A 20133-nucleotide genomic window follows, 5' to 3' on the forward strand; every position below is an offset into this window, starting at 1 on the left:
CTACTTCATATATTATTAAAGGAAAGTGGAGCCCATTCACAACAGTGTGGCAGTAATTAAGAATGAGACCTAAAATAAGAAAATGGTTCTTATCTCCATGGGGGTTAAAACTGCCTCAGAGCTACTGATTCATTTATTCAAGTTTACTTTTTTTGAACACTACACAGCCTCCAAGGAGTTCAAAGCAAAGTTCTACCTCAACCGAGCTTATCCTCACAACAAACTCGTGAGATCGATTACGCTGAGAGACTTTATACATCTGTACAAACCAATATATACCAGTTGTTGGGGAACATGGGTGGGAGGGTGCTGTTGCACCATGTCCTGCTTGTGGGTCCCTGGTCGACAGCTGGTTGTCCACTGTGTGAACAGAGTGCTGGACTATTTATTTATTTATTGCACTTATATACCGCTCCCATAGCCAGGGCTCTCTGGGCGGTTTACAAAAATTCTAAAATTAAGATAAAAACGAGTATACAAAATTTAAAATTCTAAAACACAGAACATACACACATAAAGCATTAAAAACCATTAAAAAACTAAACATGTGGATGATTAAGATGTGCCGCCATATGCCTGGGCAAAGAGGAAAGTCTTAACCTGGCGCCGGAAAGATAGCAGCGTTCGTGCCAGGCGAGCCTCGTCAGGGAGATCGTTCCATAGTCTGGGGACCACCACCAAAAAGGAGTAGGCACCCGGAGGAGGACCTTAGCTGTTGAACGTAGTGACCGGGTATATTCACGTCGGGAGAGGCGTTCCATCAGGTATTGTGGTCCCAAGCCGTGTAAGGCTTTATAGGTCAAAACCAGCCCCTTGAATTGGGCTCGGAAACATACAGGCAGCCAGTGCAAGTGGACCAGAGCAGGTGTTATATGGTCGAACCTTCTGGTTCCCGAAATCAATCTGGCCGCTGCATTTTGCACAAGCTGCAGCTTCTGAACCGTCTTCAAAGGCAGCCCTATGTAGAGTGCATTGCAGTAATCTAACTTGGAGGTTACCAGAGCATGGACAACTGAAGCCAGGTTATCCCTGTCTGGATAGGGGCGTAGCTGGGCCACCAACCAGAGTTTGTAGAAGGCACTCCGTGCCACCGAGGTCACCTGAGCCTCAAGTGACTAGATGGACCCTTGGTCTGATCCAGCATCAGGGCTCTTCTGATGTTCTTAACTAGGCCACAGTCACTCAACTAATTTCATGGCTGAATGAAAGAAGATTTGAACCAGGATCTCCCCATCTTAGCCTGACAGTTAACCACTACCCTACACTGCTTGCATACATACAATCACTGGACTAGAATTTGTTCAACTGGTTCTGCGTGCATTGAAATAACAACTTGCTCTGTCTGTGGCGGCCACTGAAGCACATGCTGGCTTCAACTGTAGCAAGGACTCAAGAGCATGAGGCCACAAGGTGGTAAGTTTCAAGACAGCTCCACAATTGGTCAGAAATTCAGGGAGGAGGAAATAAGGTCGCATTAGAGGAGTGGCAAGTTTTGCCTCATCCCACAGCCGGAGGCTACAGCCTTCTAGCCTCCGTGTAACCGGAGCTACCACATGGTGAACTGTTAGGCGGCCACGCCAAGGAGGAGTTTTGCACTTTGGGCGAGTCAACTCGCCAGTCACAATTCTCTGCCTGTTTTTAAGAAAAATGGGTGTGGGGGGGAGGTGGGCAAGAGTGGCGTGGCCTTCCTCACAGGGTTGGTGTGAGAATAAGCCACGAGGGCGGCGACCCAGCAAATGAATGCAGCCAAGCCCTTCGGCAGCCCGCGCAGGGGGCTCCCGATCCCCTCCCCTCCCCGCCCCGCCCTCCCCCGCTGCCCCGGCGGCGGCGCCCACCGCGCCTCTGGGCTGGCCCAGTTCCAGGCACTCACCGCGCGTCCACGGAGCCGCGCTCAGGCGGGCTCTCAGGGCTCTCGCTGTCCGAGGAAGACGAGCAGCAGGAGGAAGAGGAGGAGGCCGAGGCGGCGGAGGCGGCGCAGGAGGAGGCCGCCGACGAGGCGCTGGCGCTGTCGGTGGCGTCCGAGTCGCAGGCGCGCTGGGCGGCGCGGAGGCGGGCGGTGGCGCTGGCGGCCAGCTGCCGCAGCTCCGAACCCAGCGCGGCGGGAGCGGGGCCCGCGGCGGGAGAAGGGCCCGCGCCCGGCCGCCCGGCGCTCCGCACTAGCCCAGCCAGCTGCTGCCGAACGTGCCGCTCCACCTGCCGGGCCTGCAGCGCCCGCAGCCGACGGCACAGGCTCCGCGCCCGGCCCCACAGCGCGGCCTGCCGAGCCCGCGCTTCCGCCTGGCGCCGCCGCCGCCGCTGCCACTGCCGCCCCTCCTCAGGCGCCGCTGCTGCCGCTGCTGCTGCCGCCGCCGCCATGGCGGGCCCAGTCGCAGCAGCCGCCGCCATGAAGGGAGCCGTCGCCTCAAGGCGGGCCGCTCCTTCGCCGCCGCCGCTGCCTCAGGGCGGGCCCGGGCTCTCCATGGGCTCCCAGCCGGGACAATACAAGCTCGCTCGAGACAGCGCGCGCCCGCCGGCCAAGATTCGCCTCAGCCGCGGCGCGCGCATGCGCGAGGGGGTGGGCGAGGGCGGCCGCGCCGAGCTCTGCGCGCGCTACACACGCACGCATGCACGCACAGCGGTCCGCGTGCGCCAGCACTAGGGCCACGCTGCGCTGGCGGGGGCCCCCGCGGCCGACAAGGGGGCAGCCAGCGCCCGTGCTGCGCGTGCGCATTCCGCGGGCGGCCACGCCACGCCACGCCCCCCCGCCGCACGTGAGCAAAGAGTTGCGCCGCACCACGCTCGTACGCAGAAACACGTCCAGGCCGGCCGGCCACGCCTTTTCGACGCAGGAGACAAGCTCGAAGGGCACGCATGCGCGCACAAAAGCATCACCGCCCCGGACCGAACCTCGGGGTGGCGCGTGCGCAGTAGCCGCGACGAGTGGCTGGGCGTTCTCGTGAGAACAGTTCCGCGCGTGCTCATTCCCGACTGTCATGTAGCAAGACAGGCGCGTGCGGGCGCCGGGCTAGCAGCAGTGGCGGCGCTTATTTCTTATGGTTAGGGCTCTTGGGCCTTGAATGGGCAGGAATTCAGAAGGGGGAGCCTTTCCTGCAAGCCTCGCCTTCTGAATTCCTGTCTGTTATGCAGCCGCGGGAAGCCTGCTAGGAAGAAGAAGAGGAAGAAGAAGAAGATAGTTTGCTACTCACGCATTCTTCCTCCAGAATTTTCCCATTCAAGCAAATCATCTGCACTACGGAAGGAGAGAACAGGCATAGGGAAAAGCCCCCAAATCGCTAAGTAATCATGCTAGCAGTAACAAGTTAGCTCCTCTTTAAAGAGAAGATAGTGGCTGAGTTTGGGGGGGGCGTAATAGGAACAGAATAGGAAACAATCCTTGATTAGCGTGTCGTCCGAACTCAGCCAGTGTTGCTGGGAAAGGGTTAGCCCTGCAAACGTGATTCCTCTTCCGGAGGGTCACAAGCTGCTTAGGCCCCCGTTTTAGCCGCTGAACAATTATTTTTGAAGGATCGACCATGGTCACCCTGATCCTTTTCAAAAAGCCGGAGTGTTTACTCAAAATAAACAGCCCCCGTTCAGAAGACACTTTAAACCATGGCTTTAAGCACGGTGAATAAGGCTTTTTGCTTTATTCACCATAGTTAGAGCCATGGTTTAAGGTGTCTTCTGAATACGGACTGGCTTTCTGGCTTAAACACCATGGTTAAAGCCGTGGTTTACGGGGTCTTCTGAACGGGGCCAGCATGTCAAGTTGTTGCGCAGACCAAGAGGCTGCTAACTGCTGAACATCATATTCCAAAGCTTTTCTGCTTAAGTATTTATACTACACTAATTTTATTGCTTTAGAAGGAAAGATGAATAGCAAGTTTCCATGCTCATCTAACAGGTTATGCAATTAGGTTTATAATGCACTTAAAAGATATATTTTTCCAGACAGGATGAAGTCAAATTAATAGCAATTTCCTATGCATGCAACTCATTGAGTTCAGCAGGGCTCAACTCTCAGGTAAAGGTGGGTACAGGATTACAGCTGGGGAGAGCAATCCTATGGCCCCTAGACAGCTTCCAAATAATTCTGATTCCTGGATCCAAGGTCGGAGTCAGTGCTCTGAGCTTGGACCCAGGAGTCTGAGCACCGCCTCCCTGCCAGTCCAGAGAGAACAATACCAGTAACCTCCAAGGGAAGGGAAAGGGGCAGTGAAGGGTGGTTACTGGGGAAGCAGTGATATGAGCTATCCCCAGCCTTCTATAGCCTCCTTCCATTCCCCTCTGCAGAGCCTTAGCTAGATGGGCAAAAACAGCCATCTAGCAAAACTGCAGAGCAGGAGAAGCCTGGAGGGCGATGACTACCTCTCCTGCTCTGCACAAGGTCCCTGTCAGCCCCCGAATTTGGAGGCTGGCGGGAATCACGCCCTAAGTTTGGAGGCTGGATAGGACCGCGCCCTTACTGATTACAACAGGGAATTAGAATTGCTTACTTATGGATGAATAATAGCCTTTGATTGTGTAACACCATAAAGGTTAAAGCTGGAATTCTGTATCGACTGGGAGTAAGCCATAACAAAAACAATGAAATCGATTCCTGAATAGACACGTATAGGATTGCACAGTAAGGCTCCAGGCCTCAATACAGGTCTTTTCTGCCTCAAGAGAAAAATCCCTTTGAACTCCATGGGACTTGGCTCTGAGTAAACATGCAGAGGACTAGGCTACACATTCTCTTATGCTGTCATCCTATCCTTGCATACCTGGGAATAAGTTCCATTGAACTCAATGGGGTTTACTTGAGTAGGCATGTATAGAATTTCACTGTTATTTCTTAAACCTCACACCCTTGAAACACCCTTCTCCCAGGCATTTAACAATATGTAATTTGTTTTTGTGGTTTTAAATTGTATGTTTTTGTGATTTAAAATTTTTATATATTGTTTTTAAGTGTTTTTATCCTATGTAAACCAGAGAGCCTTGGCTATGGGGCAGTATACAAATGATGATGATGATGATAATAATAATAATAATAATAATAATAATAATAATATTGTTTCCTAAACACTGAAGTATATTTCAGAAAGTATTACATTCTTGCAATAACTGAGGAAAATGCTAGTAAACTTCACTTTGCAATATCTGAAATTTCAAGAGGGTCCCTTTTTAAATTTACTCTTTATATTTACTTATAACAGAGAAAAGAAGTAACAGAGGGTAAAAGGAAGGGAAATATTACATACAATGTGAAACCCAAACTCTTGTTTGCAGGGACATCTAATGTCTACTTCTTAGGTTCTGAGGCAAGTTGGCATGAATTAACTTTGTGTTTTTTAAATAATGTATAGCAAGTAGTAATTTTGGTTATTGAAATGTGGCAGAAAAATAAGAATGCAACCTCCCAAGAGATGTTAGTCTGGCCTGGTTCTTTACTTCCCTCTAAGCAAGCAGTTAAGGGCAAAACCCTATGCAAGTTTAGACAGCTCCCAACATTCCCCAACCATCCATGCTTTAAATTGCAGCATTTAAAAAAAAACATGCACAGGATTGCACCCTAGAACTGTTTTATTCTAGTCAGCATTTTCTAGATAATGTGTTTTATTTCTGCTCTTTGCTGGAGTGTTTTATAGTTGCTGTTTTTTATTTTAAGATTGTACTTTATTTTATTGTATCTTTTATAGCCTGTTCATACCACCTTCAGCATGTACAAGTATAGAAAAGCAGGATGTAAATATAAGGAAATGGCACAGCAGTTTTAAGGTAAGAACCATATGAACTCCACTAAATATTGATGAAATTAAAAATGTATTCTCATCAGCATTTAGTGGAGTTCACAGGCTTCTTGACCAGGTTTAGGTAACCTGGTCAAGATCGAGCTGGCGGTCCGCCCAGAGGCGATTGTTTTTATGTTTCTGATGGTTTTAAATTTTGTAGACTTTTTTATGTTCACTGTTTTTATCTTTTGTCAACCGCCCAGAGAGCTTTGGCTATGGGGCGGTATATAAATATAATAAATATAATAAATATAATAAATAAATAACACGCTGCAGTTTTTCATGGTTATTTAATCCATGACAAGATGGGGTGCCCACGGGCGCCATTTTACATATCCAACCCACACTCGGGGATTGTCATGCCATGTGAACCCGGTGAGTGTGGATACCCCAAAACAGACCATTATTTGTGGATACCCCAAAACAGACCATTTTTTAACTGTTGTTTAACATTCATATAACCCATGAGGGTTATATGAGGTTATATGAGGAGGGCCAGGATCTCTTCTCGATCCTCCCAGAGTGCAGGACACGGAATAATGGGCTCAAGTTAAAGGAAGCCAGATTCCAGCTGGACATCAGGAAAAACTTCCTGACTGTTAGAGCAGTACGACAATGGAATCAGTTACGTAGCGAGGTGGTGGGCTCTTCCACACTAGAGGCCTTCAAGAGGCAGCTGGACAAGTCAGGGATACTTTCGGGTGGATTCCTGCATTGAGCAGGGGGTTGGACTCGATGGCCTTGTAGGCCCCTTCCAACTCTGCTATTCTATGATTCTATGATTCTATGCTCACCAGTTTCGTATGACATGACAACTCCCGAGCCGAAGTTTCATATTCAAAATGGCAGCTGCAAACACCGTGCATGCACTTACAGCCTCACTGTGGGTTAAATAACTAATGGTGGGCTGTCATGTCGTGTAAACAGCCCCATTATAAAAAAAAATGGCACGCCATTTTGCCACATTGCTCTTTGCTAAATAAAACATGCATGAGAAGTCACTCAAGTCCACAACAGAACATGCAAAAAGATGTGTATTTTCCAAAGCTTGCCAAATAACGGTGGTAATTATCCTGCTTGCATCCCGAAGACCTAACTAGCTCTTCTTTTAACATAGTATAGGGTGACCCTATGAAAAGGAGGACAGGGCTCCTGTATCTTTAACATTTGCATAGTAAAGGGAATGTCAGCAGGTGTCATTTGTATATATGGAGGACCTGGTGAAACTCCATCTTCATCTCAACAGTTAAAGCTGCAGGAGCTATACTAGAGTGACTAGATTTAAAAGAGGGCAGGGCTCCTGCAGCTGTGATGAAGAGGGAATTTCACCAGGTTCCCCATACATACAAATGACACCTGCTGAAATTCCCTTTTCAATACAACTGTTAAAGATACAAGAGCCTTTTCATAGGGTCACCCTAGCATAGGAACTAGGAACCACCCTTGGAACTGCACTCACTTGTGAATATCTCTCATTGAACTCGGACTTATTTCCAAGTAAACATGCACAGGATTGGGCCGCGTGAATGCTTGCCAAGACTACAAGAGAGACTTCTGGGCTGGGATTCTGCTAGTTTATGCTTCTGTATGGCACTAGCACTAAGAGAGAAAATAAATAACTACCAGATTTTGTCCTCCACTGCTTCCTTGAATACTCCAGCAAGTTGAACATATTACTCTGATATGGTTTAGAACAGATGCCACATGGAAATGTTTCTGTGAAGCATTTTCAGTGAGATGCCAACCGCCTTAAGGGTTCTTACCTTCACGTGACGCCCCTTTCCGACACACCCATTTCTGAAGGGTTGACAGAAGTGCAGCACCACACTGTAATCCACAAGGAGGACATCCAAATAAGCCCCGCCTTCTTCAGGTTCATCCACATTTAATCTAGAGGGAAATGTTCAAAACAGAACATCAGGTTTGGAAACACAGGTGCGAAAAGAATATTTTACTCAGGACCAATAAAAATAGAGAAAATGGTAAAGTGCAACTGAATTAAACTAATGGAGAAAAATGCAAAGCTCAGTCAAAGAAAGGTACATGGCAAAATATTTCAACACAAACATTAAATTTTAAGAATTATAAAAAGCAAAACGTTGAAACTAAAACTTTTGCTTGGGACCACTTCAGCAGTTCAAGAACAAAAATGTGCATAGTACGAGGTTATCTGGGAATGACTGGAGTTGCAGTCTAGTACACCTGGAGGGCACCAAGTTGGGGAAGGCGGACTTACCTGGCTTGGCAGTGCTACACGTGAAAAGAACCTGGGTGTCATAGTAGATCACTAACTGAATATGAGCCAGCAGTGTGATGCAGATGCTAAAAATTTCCTCTTTCAAGGCAGCTCACATCTCCTCCTCTCCATTTTACCTTCACAACAACCCCAAGGGATAGGTCAGGCTGAGAGTCAGACTGGCCCAAAATTGCCTAGTCAGCTTCATAGCTGAGTGGAGACTAGAATCCGGGTCTCCCAAGTCCCAGTCCAACAACACTCTAACTACTATACCACACTGACTCTCAATTCCTTGCATTATTTCCTACATTCATACTTCGTTGTACAACTTCTCAAGTTATATAAACGCCTAAATTTGCCTAAGGCACACAAGATTGTAACCAGGTGGAAAGACACCTTTAAAGCTATGGCTTACTCAAATGTTTGAAGTCATGGACGGTATCTAGAGGGGTCTGAAATTTTGGCTAGGAAGCCCAGCTAATACTGATTTGTAGTAAAAGCCTTGGCTTCTTGCTCCACAAAACTGCACCCCTTTTGCACTAGAGGTGTTATGTGTATGTGACAGTAGCAACCCCTCCTTTCCCAAACGTGACACTGATACTGACCCCCAGCACATGATACAACCTCTAGCCCTCTTGAAAGAGCTACTTTTCAAAAGACATACCATTCCTCTGGTGGTGTATATTAGAGACCTTCTCTTCTAGTCGCTAGAATTAGATTTATGGCACTACTAGATGACCTGACAACACTGTTTGGGGTTTATCTACTAGGGTTGTCATGTGTTCTACTGATCCTGCTTCTGTGCCTTTTAGAGCAGCTTGACAAGAGAAGTTCAGCAGGTGAACATTATTTCTCCACTTATTTCCGTTTGAGAAAAAGCTTCAGTGCTAAATTTCGGTCTGGCAGGCTGCAGCGAAAGAAACAGGAGCCAGGCCAAAACGCTGCCTGGTAACTCTACATATGAGCTTCGTTTAGGGGCTCCCTCTCACCCAGTGGGGTTCAGAATTAATCTATGCAAAGGGTTGCCACTTGATTTTTCTTGACACACTTTACCTCCAATAGGGACGTTATTATTATTATATTTATTTGTATCCCGCCTTTTGCCCAATGCTGGCCTCAAGGTGGCCTTACAAAGTTTAAAACATACAGGGGGGGGGGAACCATAAATGTTTAAAATACACAACAAAATTATAAGACATTAACATAGATGGAGGGCCAGATTGTTCTCCAAAGGCCTGCTGGAACAAAAAAGTTTTAGCCTGCTTCCGAAAGCCTATCAAAGAGGGAGCCAGCCTAGCTTCCCCGGGAAGAGAGTTCCAGAGCACTGGAGCAGCCACCGATAAGGCCCTCTCCCATGTTCCCACCAAGTTCGCCTGTGAAGATGGTGTGACGGAAAGAAGGGCTTCTCCAGAAGATCTTAAAGCACGGGCAGGCTCATAAGGGAGAATACGTTCTTTCAAATAACCTGGACTGAAGCCATAGACAAGAAGATGTTTGCTAGAGCAGCCTTCCCTTCCCCAACGTGATAACATCCAGATGAAGTGGACTACAACTCCCAGCGTACCCTAGTTAGCCATGGAGGCGCCAGGTGGAGGAACGCTGTGCTAGAGAGATTGTCCTCTTGAGAAGTGACTATTATTATTATTATTATTATTTATTTATATAGCACCATCAATGTACATGGTGCTGTACAGATTACACAGTAAATAGCAAGACCCTGCCGCATAGGCTTACAATCTAATAAAGTTGTAGTAAACAATAAGGAGGGAAGGAGAATGCAAACAGGCCAGGGAAGTGTAAACAGGCACCGGGTAGGGTGAGGCTAACAGTATAGAGTCAGAACAAACTCAACATTTAAAAGCTATAGGGAAAAGAAAAGTTTTTAGCTGAGTTTTAAAAGCTGTGATTGAGTTGGTAGTTCTCAAGTGTTCTGGAAGAGCGTTCCAGGCGTAAGGGGCAGTGATCTGGGAAAACGGCACCTGTTGGACCTCTGTGAGGCTCCACCTAAGAAGGAACAATTGGCAACACATTCATTGAAAACATTTCTTTATGCCCTTTATGCAGATTCCAATAATGCTTTTGCCACATTTAAGAATTACGCATTGCAATATGAAACCCAACAAAACTACCCAACAGAAGGAACAACAGTGTAGATTATATCAAAACTCTTAAAAAGCCTGGCTGAATAAAAAGGTTTTAAATGGCGATCTAAAAATTAGTTGGCCGTGAGTGTATGGAGTATAACAGATGATAGTGATGGATGATGATAAGTAGGATCAGATGCCCTCCAGGTGATGCCCAAGATCTAAGAGGTTTGGCCCAGAACGGGGCCTCTAGTAATATGGAGAAGAGAAGATGGAGGGGAGACGTGAGAGCATTCTTCAAATACTTGAAAGGTTGTCACACAGAGGAAGGCCAGGATCTCGTCTCAATCCTCCCAGAGTGCAGGACACGGAATAACGGGCTCAAGTTAAAGGAAGCCAGATTCCAGCTGGACATCAGGAAAAACTTCCTGACTGTTAGAGCAGTACGACAATGGAACCAGTTACCTAGGGAGGTGGTGGTCTCTCCCACACTAGAGGCCTTCAAGAGGCAGCTGGACAACCCTCTGTCAGGGATGCTTTAGGGTGGATTCCTGCATTGAGCAGGGGGTTGGCCTCGATGGCCTTGTAGGCCCCTTCCAACCCTGCTATTCTATGATTCTATGATTCTATTATATAGCACCCGCTCCCTGGAACGTGCCACTGCTACAAATTAGGCAGCCGTTGAGGCGCCTGGGTTTTATTTTTATTTATTTATTTATTTAAGCATTTTTAAGCAGGCTTTCAGGGCCTCTTGGAGACGTACCTTTTCCTGGAGGCGTCCCTAGGGAGGTGATCTTCTCCTCAGGGTGAAGACTTGCAGGTTTTCCTGGAAATCGCTTAGAAATGACTTCAGTGTAAGCCATTCACAAACATCACTCAAGAAAACAATTTAAATTATTGTGAAGCCTTCCACAGCAGGCGGGCTTGCGGAAATCCTAGCCAGCGAAGCTTTCCCTGACAGACAAGAGGGCGAGGAAAGCTTCACCCGCTGCATTTCTGCCTGTCACGCTGCTAGGGGGAGGGCAGGCAGCAGCCCAACAGGTAAAGCCTTGAGAAAGGGGGGTGGGTGGGGGTCAGGAGCCTCTGGCGCCCCCGAGGGCCCCTCATTCACGCACCGGGGGCGGCGGCGGCGGCGGCGCCCCCTCCTCCGCCCTTCCTCCCCCCTCAGCGGGAGGGCGGTTGGGCCTGCCCATCACCCTTCCGCCTCCCCGCCCCCTCCGCCTCCCATTGGCGTGTTCCGTTGCCTTGGAGACAGACAAGCCCCGCCTCCTCTGCCTCGCTTCCTCTCCCGGCAAGGATTTCTTTTCTTCTTCTTCTTCTTCGCCTCACTTCCGTTTGCGTAAGGGGGACCGGAAGCCGCTCTCGTCGCAGTGCCTGCTGGGAGTTGTAGTGCCGGCGGCTGAGAGGGAAACGAGCGGACCGGCCGGTCTGAGAGCAAAACCATCCAACGCCACCCCCACCCCCGGCCCCTCATTACGGCCGCCGCCGCCGCCTCCGAGAGCGGAGAAGAGCTGTGGTGGGAAGGAGGTCGGTGGTCTCGCAGGGGGAAGACGCTCGCGCTCCTGCTTGGCTCGGTCCGCGGCGGGGGTGGCGATGGGGGGGAGGAGAAAGGGGCGCTCGCCGCCGCCGCCGCCGCCCCCATCTCTATCCGCCACACCGCCGCCGCGTCTGCTGTGGGGCCTGGCGGGGAGGGAGGGGGAGCTCAAAGGAAACCAGAGGGACATCAGGGAAGGGATTGAATGGGGCCAGGCCGAAATGTGGGGCGGGGGTGCTTGAAGATGAGCGAGAAGGGCGGGGGTGGGGTGGGGTGGGGTGGGGGGCGTCATGTGGTGTGATGCTGAGAGAAAGGGGGTGGGGGCTTACGGGGGGGTGGGGGGGAGTCAGGGCTGAGGCATGGCGATGTGGGGGCGGGCAGCAGAGCTTTGTGGGGCACACAGGAGAGGATCCGGAGACTGAGATTGGAGGGGGTGGGGGAGAGAAAGGGAGGGGGTGAAGCCTTAATCTCGGGGTGGCGGGGGGGGCACCTGATGGTCGGAGGGGAGGGGAGGGAGGAGGCGCAGGGCCCCCAGCTGGCGTGGGGGCGCTATAGTGAAAGTAGGGCAGCTTGAGGAGTGGGGGTGGGTGGGGTTTTTCCATAGGGTGATGGGAAGCCCTGCGCCTGTGAGATTTAGAGTTTGGGGATGGTGATCCAGATGGTGCACGTGGTGCCGAGTTAATGTTGGGTAGGGATGGAAGAAATCCTCCCAGAGTGCAGGACACGGAATAACGGGCTCAAGTTAAAGGAAGCCAGATTCCAGCTGGACATCAGGAAAAACTTCCTGACTGTTAGAGCAGTACGACAATGGAATCAGTTGCCTGGTGAGGTTGTGGGCTCTCCCACACTAGAGGCCTTCAAGAGGCAGCTGGACAACCCTCTGTCAGGGATGCTTTAGGGTGGATTCCTGCACTGAGCAGGGGATTGGACTTGATGGCCTTGTAGGCCCCTTCCAACTCTGCTAATCTATGATTCTATGATAAGGCAGAGAGGAAGAGGCAGGGAGTACAGGATGCTGATGCAGAAGGGGTACAGTGAGCAGCAGTGGAAGGTTATGCCCAGGGGTGCTGCTGGAAAGAGGCACGGAGGGGTGTTAGGTGGCAGAGATGGAGATTAGGCGCTTGGCAAAGGTTGGTTTGATTGGGGCCTTGGCTGAAGGGGTAGTGAAGAGCCTAAGACAGGGGAGGGCAACTTGGGACTCCCCAGGTGTATTGGCCTACAAGTCCCATCACCCCCTTACCATTGGCTAGGCTGGCTAGAGTTGATCCGAGTTGTAGGCCAAAACAACTGTAGGGCCACAAGTTGCCAACCCCTGGCCATGCTGGATCAAACACAAGTCTATCTTCCGGGTCATCAGTTTTCAGCCAGGTGTTTCTGGATGCTCACAAGAGGTTGTGTTATCTGTAGTTAGGAGCAGGTAAACAGATAGTAGGAAATAGCACATCAGGTTGCAAGTAAGTAAAACCCCTGTGTGATGATAATAAAGCACCAGAACAGTTCACACTCATGGAATGAGGGTTATAGTCTGTAAAAGTCTCATTCATGCTCATGGAATCAGGGTTACAGTCTGTAAAAGTCTCATTTTAGCACAGCAGTGAAAGATGCAAGCCCTAAGATGAAGAAATGCTGGGATATCCCTAAGGGGGAAATCTCTTAACTGTACATACTTTGTTAACAATGCTTGTGCTACTTCAATACATGCAGCTAATTATTTCCATATGTGCAGGAAGAACGAGTTAATACAATACCTAAAGGCTTCCTTGATAAAGATTGGTAGGGACTTCCTTGATATGAATTATAGTTATGCATGTCAAAATCTGTGCTGTCTGTAGGTATTTGGTAGCCAACAATCCCAGGACTTTAAAGTATTGCTCTTGACTTAGAAAGTCATTATACCCCACTGATCTGAGTGAGGAGACTTCTAGCACGAGTGTCAGAGAGTCTGTATTTTGGGCATTATCTGTCTGTTTATTGTATACTAATTGTAGTTTATTCATACAATATTTATTGTATAGCAAAACTGTTTGATGCCACTTCACAAAATTGGGGTGTGTGGTGCCGAGTGTTTGCCATCATAGTAAGAGGCTTGGAATAGTAACAAAGGCTGGGAGATTGTAACTTTGCCTGTGAACTGTTTAGGGCGTTCTTCAAGTTGAAGGAGGGCCCCTGCTCCTGTGCCTTTGATGGCAGATGGATATGCAGGCTTAGCAGGTGGCCATGTCTGTCTCCATGTTGTGGAAGTCTTCATCAGCTGATCTCGTGCAGATCAAGCTGCAGCTAAGAGTATAGGCACAGGACAGCACGTTCCTTTTTGGGGTCATTTGGGATCCCTGCAGCTTATTAAGTTGTTATAAGAGTTCAGAATGGCTCTGAGAAATATAAGGTTTTCCAGCCCCTTTGGCTCTATTCAGTTTTCCGTAATCCTAATAATTTACCTACTGCTGGTTAGAGCCAAACTTCTTGATAGCTTAAGCATATAGTTTTGCAATGTGTACTTCATTTTTAAGCTTTAAATAGCAGCTGGGGGGTGGGATTGGATCAGGAACAGGGTTGTTCCTGGTCTCCCTAACTTCATACCTGCTATTTGGCACAGGGGGAAAGGTTCCTTTGGCACTAGATACCATCTCAGGGTGGTGGGGTGATTGCATCAGGGCTGTGGTGTGTGTGGGGGGGGTTGCCTCCACCCCACCCCACTGCTGCTATTTAAAGTTTAAAAAAAAAACACAAGCACGCATTTACTGTAATGTGTTACTTTCCCCTTAAGAGTGAGGTGTTCTGATTTCAAATCAATTTTCAGACCATGGGAGTGTGCCTCTCCTAACCTAATATGCCCTTGTATCAGCCATCCCCAACCTACCTACCTCCAAATGTGTTCGGCTACAACTCTCATCTGCAGTCAGTGGTCATGGATGATGGGAGCTGTAGTCCCAACACATCTGGAGGGTGCTGGGTTAGGGAAGGCTGCCTTATATCCTGTCCCAGAAATCTGTTGTGTTCTGGTTTCTTAATAGAGGAGGAAGTTTAATCTATCTGGTGCAATAAGATAAAAAAAAGTAGAAGTACATAGTTTCGTTCTCTTCCAATTCTTTACTATCTTAAAACAAACAGAAACCTACCAGTTCAAAATACACATAATATTAGTTAAGCAAGGAAAGCCAAGGAGAGCTACTTACATCCCAGAGAGATGCTTTCTTTTGTACTTGGTGGGTGGCTTTTGGACACTCTTGGGTTCCCATTGCAAAAACTAGTGCCTCTTCCACATCTCAGGGTAAAAAGCTTTCAAAAATTGTAGCAACATTATAAATTTATCTTCAGGTTTTCCAAGTAAGCTACTGATAATAGCAGCTGCATGAGGTAGGTGATGGGATGATCATCCTCAACATTGCAAAGGCCGATAGAGTACTTTTTTTCACTGCGGACTCTATTCCTAGCATCTGCTGTCTGAACTAGACACTGCAATTGGCAGAGAAACCAATGCCAGGCACAGTGGAAATGAACATCTTTCTTAGGTTTCTAAGCATCCCTTCCCGTGAATGTAGTGTGGATTACAAAGACTTCAGCATGTTTTTGTATTTTAAAATATATCTCTGAATGCCAACTAAACATCACTGTGGCTGTAGATACTTAGGCAGATAACGTTTGTCATTTTCGAAATACATGTATGTAAGTATAAATCTCTATTCACCCTGCCCCATGTTTTAAACGTTAAAGGTTTGATTAAATAAAATGTGTTGTTTGCTTCCAGTTTTGGTGGGTTTCAGTCTAAACTGGGAGGCAAAAGCAGTTCCACCGTGTCCTTATTGTGTTGGACCACAGTCCTCACACAAGCACTCTTTTCCTCTGGCCTTTGCTACTTGCTATTAAAATGTGCAGCCTTTATGCAAAGGGATTGGAATTCTGCACAGCCGAGGCTCTGAGTAGCCAAAGGACATAAAACAATTGGGAGATTGGCTTTTGTCATTTGGCTACAACTGGACCAAACAGCAGCTTGGAAAGCAGATAAGCAGCAGGATGTATGTCTATTCTCCCCCCCCCCCGCCATTCACACACATTGGCCCCGTTCAGAAGACATCTTAAACTATGGCTTTAACCATGGTGGTCAAGCCAGAAAGTCAGGCTGTGTTCAGAAGACACCTTAAACCATGGCGTTAACCATGGTGGTTAAGCCAGAAAGTCAGGCTGTGTTCAGAAGACACCTTAAACCATGGCTTTAACCATGGCAAATAAAGCAAAAAAAAACCTTATTCACCATGGTTAAAGCCATGGTTTAAGGTGTCTTCTGAATGGGCCCAAACATTTATCAGTTGTGAAGATCTTTGATTCAAAGGTGAGGAGTGTACAAGTGAGAGTGTTGTGGGAGCTAAAGTTTAGACTTTAAATGTTGCATATGTTCTTTGCAGAAGGACCCAGTAACTGCCTCTAATTTGGGAGACTGGTAATGTTCAGTTAGGACCAGGGTGGGAGGCTTATTTGCTATTGATTGATTGTTTTTATTTGTACCCTCCTCCATTTCTGCAAAAAAAAAAAAAAATGGCACTCAAGTCTTTCATTAATTGGGATTAACTTTTGGAGATAAAATAGTGTTTGGGTCCTGTGATCTTTCTAAGCCTGGTAGAAACATTTCCTCACAAAACATGGATCAAAATGAAGCTGCCCAACTCCAGCCAAGAAGTTTGGCTTCGCTTCTAATAGGAATGTAAACCATATGTGTTTGACAAAATAGGAGTCATATAAAAGTTTTGCTTGGAAGATTGGTTAAAAACTGGTAAGGCTCGCCTTGATGCACTTTTATCTTCTGTCTCCTCACCCTCTTGTTTTTCCAGGATCTGGCCCATTTTGCTCTATCAGATATGTTCTCCCTGAATTCATGTAGAAGAGGTAAGAAGCTGGCTGACTGGAGTGGGAGGGGGCTGTGGGGGAGCCACTACTTCTGACTACTTGGTCAAGCAGCTCTAGAACTGGGCCTCTCTCCAATCCGTCCAGCCCTTCATGAGACTTGGCAGTGAGTGAAATCCCAGGCATGCTCTAGGAGCGTTGGTTTCAGCGTCTCTTATTGTGTTTGCTAACATGGGCTGGTCCTTTTTCAAATGCACTACCTGAAAAAAGAGACAGAGAGAGAGAGACCATTGGGTTAGGGAAGAAAAGTTGAGGCTCACCTGTTGAGTTGAAAATCATCTCATGCCTTGCATCCATTGGTCCATGAACCCAGGAGTATTTTTCAGATGTTCGGTCAAGCCACCTTTCAACAAAACGATCATTACTGAAGCTGCCTGTGAACATGTATCTGTGCTCATGTTAATAATGTCAACGATTCACTTTGTAGACTTCCGGTGGCTACACTGGTATTGACCCTCTTCCTCCCTGCAAAGATCCAAGTGGCATTCTGCTCCCAGGACGTATTTGAAACGCCTGATGTACACTGCAAGTCCAGTTCTCTGTCCATAATAGCCTTTGCACTGTTTTTCCAAACTAGCTTAAGGGCACAATCCTATGCATGTTTAGACAGAAAAAAGTCCCGATGATTTCCATCATGGCCGGCTAGATCATGAGAGTTGAAGGGCTTTTTTCTAAACATGCATAGGATTGCACCCTGTTTGTTTTTTCACTTAATTTGAAATAGTCAGAAAGGCATAACACACACACACACATTCTTGCTTTTAGTTGTGCTGCTTTGTGCCACCTTAGTGAGACCGCTGTCCTTGGTGTTGACCTCTTTACAGCATGTTCTCATCCTCTATCATATTGTCTCTTTCCCCTGTTGCTTAACCAAACTCTTCATTTAACTCATTCTTAGTTCTCCACACTTTTCACTCCAGCCATCAGTCATCCTCGTTGCTCCTTCTGAGCTCCGGCTGTTGAGCAGGGATAAAGAATTCCTGGTGGGGGCTGCAAGACAGATGAGGAGGGAGCCATGGCTGCGTCTCCTCAATGAAGTCCCGTTGTCAGCTTTGCAGCCCTTTGACATAAAGACACTGCAAATTCTCAACACCAAGTGCAAAAGGCATTCAAGGATTATTTTCCTAGACACCTGTTTGGCACAGTTGCCAGGTGAGTCGGCCTAATGACGATGACAATGGCTGAAGCAACTGCAGACTCTGAAAACTTAAATCCAGACTGTGGGCAGGGAGCCAAAGCAGAGCAGGAGTTTTCATAATGAGGCTAGTGGTTTGTCATGGATTCCACAGTGGTGCCGAGATTGGAGAGGAAAATCGTGGCCTGCCCTCTGTGTGCTTCAGAGGGGCCCGATCAGTGCTGGTTCTGCCCCCTTTGAGACAAGAATGGCTAGTAATGCCGTCAGCCTGACCTGCCGGGCTCCAGGACAAAATGTGGTATCTCGATGCTGTTAAATGCTTTACGTCGCTTAATAAAAAGTTCTTTGACTTCAAACAAGAAGAACCTTGACTTTGGGCATCTTTCCGACACGTTGCATGGTCAGTGCTGAAAGCTGTTGTATCGCTTTCCGTGACAAACCACTAGCCGTCCTCATATGTAGATGGTTGTTCATTCTCACCCTAGTTCTGCATTACTGTTCTCCCGCTCTTTCTTTCTCTCCTGTCAAAGATGTGTTTCTAGCTGCTGCTCTTCTCATAGTTGTGTTTTACACACCTGGTTCCTTTTTCTCTGGAGTAGCTAAGGAAACACTCTGAAAAGGCTAGTGCCCCCTCCTTCCCCTAACTGGTGGACCCTGACTGCTGAACCATCCCATGCCCAAAGCCTCCCCCTCCCCTTTGCCCATTGTTCTGTCCCTTACATGCCAAACTTCCCACATTCCTGTTACCACCCAGTTTCCCATTCTCCTTCCTGTACTTCTGACTCACTCTTTGCACTCTCCTTGCAAATGATTGCCCCTGGGGGCGGAGACCCACACTCTCCTCCCCCTCTCTCAGCAGCCACCTCCTTTTGGCAGCTTTGATCACGTATTTCACTCCGGCACTTCTCGCTCTTCCTTCACAAGTTAGCCTGGGAGAAAAGACTTCTTGTTATTGTGGGGTAGTTTTTTGCTGCCGCCAAAGTGCCTGTTTGTGGCGTTTGAGCAGCCCTAATGATGACTTGGGATAAGCAGAGAAGTACTTTGCTCTGTTTGTTATTCGCAAGAAAGGTACAAGCCAGCCGTGTCACCCCAAAGCAGTAGTAAGAGCAGACAAACGCAGAAACAGCAGAGCACCTGTATAGGTTCCAGTTTAACTGTGCAGCCGTTCCTCCAGCCATGATGTCACACCTGGACGACACTCCTAGCGACCGCAGAAGGCAGGCACCAGTTACTGTGCAGCACTATCAGTCTTGCACTACTGGCATGGTTTCTCCCGCCACGGCCAGTCAGCAAACACCAGCCTTCTCTTCTGGCTGTCGGGGCCTGCCCACTCGTCTTGATTTGTGGCCGATCGCATGCTGGGGAGACATTGAGCCCTACTGTTGCTGGTTGCTTCAGCTTGGGTGTTCTATGGGGAGAGGGTCCCACTGTGAACACCATTGGCAGAGAAGGCAAGGCACGTATATTCTCGGCCGCCACAGCGAGAGGGGCACCACTGCCTTTCTGTTCACCTGGTCCGATCTATGCCCCGACTGGCTTGTTGTTTTTCAGAGGGTGGGTAGGTTGGCTGTGAATGGATTGGATGGCGATAGGACTGTGTTCGCCTTCCCATGGTGCTTGTTGCCTTGGAATTGGTCTTCAGTCCCGGGCTGGCCTGCCGCTTTCCCCCTGGCTGTGTTTCTGCAAGGAAGAGGTGAGTGTCCAGCCGGCCGTGCCTATAGGTGACGTGCTTGGTGTCTTGTGCTGTGGCGGCCTGTGCTCTGCGTTTCCCCCCTGCACCAGTGGTGGGAGCTTAAATAGATTTTTCCTCTGTTTGCCTCCATGGGGTCCCCCTAGAGCTCTGCCCTGGATTTGCTCGTCTGTTTGTGCTGTTACTACCTGCTGAATGAGGGAACAGCAAATAACTCTGATGAAGGCTGCTGCACCTGCCAATCTAAGACTGGACTTGCTCTCATGCGAGTGGATATAAAAGCAAAGCATCCAAACTGCAAATGGCTGTGCCCATCTGTCATAGCAACGGGGGGGGGGGAGTAGGCCGTCAGGCAACTCCTCCCTCCCCGTACATCCCTGTGTGGTTAGGAGAGAAGTGGCATGTCCTTGCACCTGTTTTCCCAGCTACAGCGCTGATGTTCCTTTTGGCTATTAATGGGAGCACAGTTCCTGTAGGGCAGGGGTGCAGAATCTCAGGCCCAGGGGCCACATCCGGCCCTCCTGGGGGGCCCCAGACAGCCACACTGCCTTATTTATTTATTTAGAGTATTTTTATCCCGCACCTCAGCCAAAAGGCTCTCGGAGCGGCTTACAATGTATCAATAAAGAAGACGGTCCCTACCCTCAGGCTTACATTCTAAAAAAAAGACATGACACACAAGGAAAAGTGGATGGGGAGGGAAGAGGGAGAAAATAAAAATAAATTAAGGAGACTGCTTAGGCTGGTGGGAAGGCCCTGCTCCGTCCTCTCATCTCCCAATGGAGGGGCAAACCAACAGCTC

General features: G+C 48.4%; 2 protein-coding genes across 2 annotated transcripts in view; one reads left to right on the forward strand and one right to left on the reverse strand.

The window, feature by feature from the left end:
• Positions 1 to 2355, reverse strand: part of LOC134413397 (KAT8 regulatory NSL complex subunit 1-like) — a 57095-nt gene extending 54740 nt beyond the window's left edge. The window contains exon 1 of the mRNA XM_063147580.1: positions 1871 to 2355. Coding sequence (XP_063003650.1) covers positions 1871 to 2355 — 485 coding nt within the window. The remainder of the gene's footprint in view (positions 1 to 1870) is intronic.
• Positions 2356 to 11533: 9178 nt separating this feature from the next.
• DHX30 (DExH-box helicase 30) overlaps positions 11534 to 20133 on the forward strand; it is a 46391-nt gene continuing 37791 nt past the window's right edge. Inside the window, exons 1-2 of the mRNA XM_063122301.1 lie at positions 11534 to 11603; positions 16434 to 16488. Coding sequence (XP_062978371.1) covers positions 16461 to 16488 — 28 coding nt within the window. The 5' untranslated portion in view covers positions 11534 to 11603; positions 16434 to 16460. The remainder of the gene's footprint in view (positions 11604 to 16433; positions 16489 to 20133) is intronic.

Source organism: Elgaria multicarinata, chromosome 1 (genome assembly GCF_023053635.1).
Source record: "Elgaria multicarinata webbii isolate HBS135686 ecotype San Diego chromosome 1, rElgMul1.1.pri, whole genome shotgun sequence".
Classification (NCBI taxonomy): domain Eukaryota; kingdom Metazoa; phylum Chordata; class Lepidosauria; order Squamata; family Anguidae; genus Elgaria; species Elgaria multicarinata.